This window comes from Vicia villosa, linkage group LG4 (genome assembly GCF_029867415.1).
Source record: "Vicia villosa cultivar HV-30 ecotype Madison, WI linkage group LG4, Vvil1.0, whole genome shotgun sequence".
Lineage (NCBI taxonomy): Eukaryota > Viridiplantae > Streptophyta > Magnoliopsida > Fabales > Fabaceae > Vicia > Vicia villosa.
In genome coordinates this window covers 64,344,759-64,350,314 of record NC_081183.1, presented here as the reverse complement: position 1 = coordinate 64,350,314, position 5,556 = coordinate 64,344,759, and the positions used below count along the sequence as shown (strand labels likewise).

Here is a 5,556-nt window from a genome sequence, read left to right as displayed (position 1 = left end):
TGTTCTCCACTTATTGTTACCAATTTTCCATTTGTTACAAATTTTAACTTTTGATGGAGCGTAGAAGTTACAGCCCCTGCTTCATGAATCCATGGTCGTCCCAACAGACAGCTATAAGCAGCTTGTATGTCCATGACTTGGAAAGTGATTTGAAATGTATGTGGACCAATTGTCATGGGAAGGTTGACTTCGCCAATAACAGATTTTTGCGATCCATCAATTGCTTTGACTACTACACCACTAAACTTCATAGGCATTCCTTGGTAAGATAAATGAGCAAGAGTCGTCTTTGGCATCACATTCAAGGAAGATCCGGTGTCTACCAACACATTAGACAAAGAGTCTGACTGACAGTTCATAGAAATGTGTAGAGCAAGGTTGTGATTTCTACCCTCCTCGGGGAGTTCTTCATCACAAAAGCTTAAATTGTTGCAAGCTGTTATGTTAGCTATTATCCCATCAAAATGGTCAACAGTCACATCATGATCTACAAAAGCTTGATCCAAGACTCTCATCAGGGCTTCCCTGTGGGCTTCAGAGTTTAAAAGCAATGAAAGTATTGAGATCTTTGAAGGAGTCTGCATAAGCTGATCCACAATCTTGTATTCACTTCTTTTGATAAGCTTCAAAATTTCGTCAAAATTTGGATTGACATTGGTTCCACTGGACTGACCAACATCAGTGTTTGTATTACTGACAGGAGTTTCCACAGGATTCCCCACTGGTATATTAACAGGATTTTGCCCAGTTACAGGAGCAACAGGCTGCTTTGGAGGTAGTGGAGTATACACACATCCACTTCTTGTTACTCGACTCACATCAGGATTGACATTGGTTCCGCTGGATCGACCAACATCAGTGTTTGTATTACTGACAGGAGTTTCCTCACGATTTCCTACCGGTGTATCAACAGGATTTTGCCTGGTTGCAGGAGCAACAGGCTGCTTTGGAGGTAGTGGAATATACACACGCCGACTTCTTGTTACTCGACTCACATCAGCGATAATTACGACAGATGAAAGAGTAGGTAAAGGAACTTCTTGTCCATTCTTTATCATTGTTGCATTGTAGTTGTATGGAACTGCCTTGTCAGAGTCATAGGGAACAGGTCCAGGTAGACAAATGATCAAAGGAGCAACAGGAACCTTTGGCTTGTTGTAGGTAACTTCTATGCGCTCGGGCATGTTGAAATGAGGAACGATGATGTTAACTTTAGGCATTTCCGAGTTCATATCTGAGACTAAAAGCTCATGCGGATAACATCCTATCATGTTAACTTCATCTTCATTGCTATTTCTGTAGATCTGAATAGTACCATCATCCAGCAAGACTTGAAGATCTCTTCTCACAGTCGAACATCCATGAGGATCTATGCTACATAATCTGCAGGAACCATAGTGATGTCGGCGAAAATCCCGCCTTTGACAGAGAGTAGCGTGCATTTGTACCAAATCTGCTCTTGACAAGTTTATGTCGTAGATTCTGTATTGGTCAAGGCCTTCACGTACCAGGTTTACATCATGCCCTCCATGATTGGGCAGCGGACTTGCTTGCACATTTGGATTCAAATTTCTAAAAGAGAGGAGGTTTGATCTAACCAACCTCTGAACTTCATGTTTCAAAGCTATGCAATGCTCGAGATCATGGCCGGGTGCTCCTTGATGATAAGGGCACGAGATCTCAGCTTTGTACCACCATGGGAGTTTCTCAGGTACTGGTGGTGGTGCTTTAGTTTGAACCAGACCTCTTTCGACCAATGCAGGATACAATTCTGTATAGGTCATTGGAATCGGATCGAACTGTGGAGCTCTTTGCACACGATTCTGATTGTTTTTAAACTGTTGAGCCTATTATTGAGGCTGTTGTTGTTGAAACTGCGGGGTAAATCCCCTGAAACTCTGGAGTCAGATACGTGATGTCGAATAGGATGTCACGACATTACTATCTGAATAATTTTAAACTAATGAACAAGAAAGAACAAATAACACAAGAGAGTTGTTAACCCAGTTCGGTGCAATCAGACCTACATCTGGGGGCTACCAAGCCAGGGAGGAAGTCCACTATAAGTAGTATCAATTTAGAGTAATACAATACAAGATTACACCTTTCACTTAATATCTACCCAATGCAACTTCAACCTAATGCTACTTAGATCAGAGATTTCACTCACTCCCCCTCAATCACAGCAGTGATGAATAACGCTCAATGAATATGAATAGAAAACACACTTCAAGGACACAACTTGATCTTGCTTGAAAGCTTCAATCAAGTACAATGATACTCTTGCTTAAAAGCTTCAAGTACCTCTTACAACTCAAACAAAAACACCTAGACCAAGACAATCATCATGATGATTGATTGGCTCACAAGAAAGCTAGAACTTAAAAACCCTAATAACGAAAAACTCTTAAAGCTTCTCAAACAAAAACATGTACACGGGCTGCAGCTTCTTCATAATATATATAGCCTTCAAAACGCAGCAGCTGGGCCTTGGATCCAAATTAGTCTTTAACCTAATTAAACTAATTTCCACAAATCAAGGAACCAAAATAAGAGCAAATAAGACGTCCTTGAAAAGATCAAACAGATCATAATCTAATATTTCCAAGTAAGGCGCAATCCAATATTTTCAATAGAGGCGCATAGGATCTTAACAGATCACGCAAATAGAATTAGTAACAGAGTAAGATGTACCAGCTAAGGATGTCATGACATCGGCCTTGACATCAGGTAAAGGCCTGCACAAATAAAAACTTCACTATAGTAGAATGCATGTCATGACACCAGTTTTGACATGATAATATCACAATGAGTTTTACCAAAAATTACAGCCAATCAACAACATCTACAAACTCCCCCTTTGGCAAATTTTTGGCTAAAACACGAATAGATGTAACCATATAATATCAGAGCACAAGCAGCAGGTCACAACACCAAGAATACAGAAAAATAAATTCTGTAGCAAAAGGGAAACACCAACCAGCTTGTTTAATCACCAGAAAACCAAAAAATCCAGAAAACATCTATTTAAACATCTGTTACAGAATACCAATATCCATTGTCAAAGAGACCAGAAAACCAGAAAATATCCAAAATATCCATTACTCCCCCTTTTTAGCCACAAAAGGAAGCCAAACCAAAACAAAAGTACAAAAAGAGAAACACCAATTCAGTCAAAAGAGAAAATAGCATAAATGAAGTAGGGCTAATTGTCAGATCCACCAGTCTCTTCATCATTAGAGCCACCAGTCTCTTCATCACTAGAGCCACTAGTCTCTTCACCAGCATCACTACTCCCAGTCTCTTCAGCACCCTCACTTTCCTCTGCCTCTTCATCATCACCACTATCAGCACCTTTGTCTTCATCCTTAGTTTCACCATCACTTCCACCAGCATGATCATCATCTGCAGACTGCTCAAGTCTTTGAATGAGCTTTTCAAGCTTCATCTTCCTATTGTCCAACTCTTTACAAGTCTCTTTCAGCTCAGCAATAAGAGAGGATTTGTTCACAGATTTGCTGGTTTGTGATGTCCCAGCAGATGTTATGTCATCTGACCTTTGGAGCAGCTTATAGTGGAAGGACAAGGCACTCTCCCTCTTACACACAGAGTCTTTAGCTTTCAGAATTCCAGGGTATTGCTTGAGGATTATCCCACATATCAGGGATGGAAAAGCAATGGGTAGCTTGGTAGCAGAGGTACCAACATGCCTCATAGTTTGATCAAATATGTAAGTTCCATAATCAAACTTTGTCTTGGTTCCCACAGCATATATGAATCTACCTAGGCCAACAGCAATGGTAGAAGTGTGATTGGTCGGCACCCAGTTAGCAGCACCAATTTTGTGCAGCAAAGCATACCTGACATTAAGAAGACTAGCAGACAATTTACTCTTTATGGGCCATTTCTTAACCTTACCACCAGTGATAACTTTGCACACCTCATTGTCATTCACTTCAAGCTCAGGTTGAGCCTCATCATCCCTACCTAGATAGAGGTTGACAACAGTCGGGTAGAACTCTATACATTTTCTTCTAACATACACCTTATGAAAATCCTCAGCTTTCCCATCAGCACAATCTTGAGACAAGTTTACTATAAACTCCTTCACGAGCATTTCATAACATTTAGAAAAATGAGTAACAGTTTTAAGCAAACCTGCAGATTTGAGGAGCTTCATGACCTCTTGACATTCCAGAGCATCATTTGCAAGTTCTCTTTCCAGAGTCAGTCTTCTCTGATAAACAAACTTCCACTGGATAGCATTTGAAGTATAGTGCAAATAAATGTTGTCCAAGGGAACATCACGAACCTTTGTGGAGGATTTGGTGACAGCAATCTTCTTCTTTGAAGGGATGTCAGGGACATCACTTAGGACATTGTCCTCTGAGTCAGAAACACTTCTTTCTTTCCTCTTCTTCACAGCAACCTTGCTCCCAATTCTTGAAGGTTCAGCAGGGACCTTCTTGATCTTTTCTTTGGTGGCATTTTTTAGAGGAGCAACTTTAGTCTTGGTAAGATGTTGATCATCAACCTGCTTTCCCCTTCGAGCCTTGACTCTGTTAGAAATGCTAGAGATGAGGTCATCATCAGCAATGTCAATAGGATCATCTAGATTATCCAAATCCACCACATCATTTACACTGTCAGTAGGGCGAGTAAGCTTCTCTTTAGGAGAAGTAGTAGTGACCTCTTCAGCCTTCTCTGTTTCAAGAATCTCAGCATCTTTATCTCCAGATGTTTCAACATCTTTAGCATCAGGAGTCTCAACATTGTTAGCTTCAGATGTCTCAACACCAACATGATCTTTGCTGTTCTCAGGAGAAGGAGCTTGGGCTAAAGGAACAGATATTCCTTCTACCTTGTGTCCTTCATTCAAGATTCTCGTGACAAGACATGCGATCGCATTGTGGACATATGCAGAACCCTCTTTATCCCTAGCAGAAAAAGTTTCTGGAACAGACCCACCAGTCGATTTTCGTGCATGCATCTTTCTTGGTATACTACTATCAGGATCAGTAGCCGGGACCGAGTTCAAGGGCACAACATCCATCACAACATCCTGATCACTCACCATATTTGGTGCCCTAGAATCGGATACTGTTTCAGAGCGGGAAGTAGTCTTCTTTGAAGGAGAAATCTGAGACATGCTGAGAAGGAATGAAACGATGGGGAAGGGTTTGTGAATGCAGAAAATCGGTGAGGTAGAGTGAATGCAGAAAATAGGATTTGTGGGAATAGGGACCATTTGGAAGGAGTAAACGTGAGGGGGAAAATACACTTTAATATGTAATGATAACAAATATTTGAAGAGTAAAATACTATTGGCCCCACAAACGGTTAATTGCTATAATTCCTTACAAAGACAAATACCTAGCTTACTTCTCAAATTTTCAAATTGATTAGCATCGAAAGCTTTTGTGAAAATATCATCCATTTGAAGGTTAGTAGCAACATGTTCCAAGGCAATTACTTTATCTTCAACAAGATCTCTTATGAAGTGATGCCTAATATCAATGTGCTTAGTCCTACTATGCTGGATAGGATTCTTTGAAA

At 40.5% G+C, this 5,556-nt stretch overlaps 1 protein-coding gene across 1 annotated transcript; it reads right to left on the bottom strand.

The window, feature by feature from the left end:
* Positions 1-3,205: 3,205 nt before the first annotated feature.
* On the bottom strand, positions 3,206-5,149 carry LOC131597301 (uncharacterized). The gene has a single exon (XM_058870006.1). It carries the CDS (start codon positions 5,147-5,149, stop codon positions 3,206-3,208), a length of 1,944 nt encoding a protein of 647 aa, XP_058725989.1.
* Between the last annotated feature and the right edge of the window lie 407 nt (positions 5,150-5,556).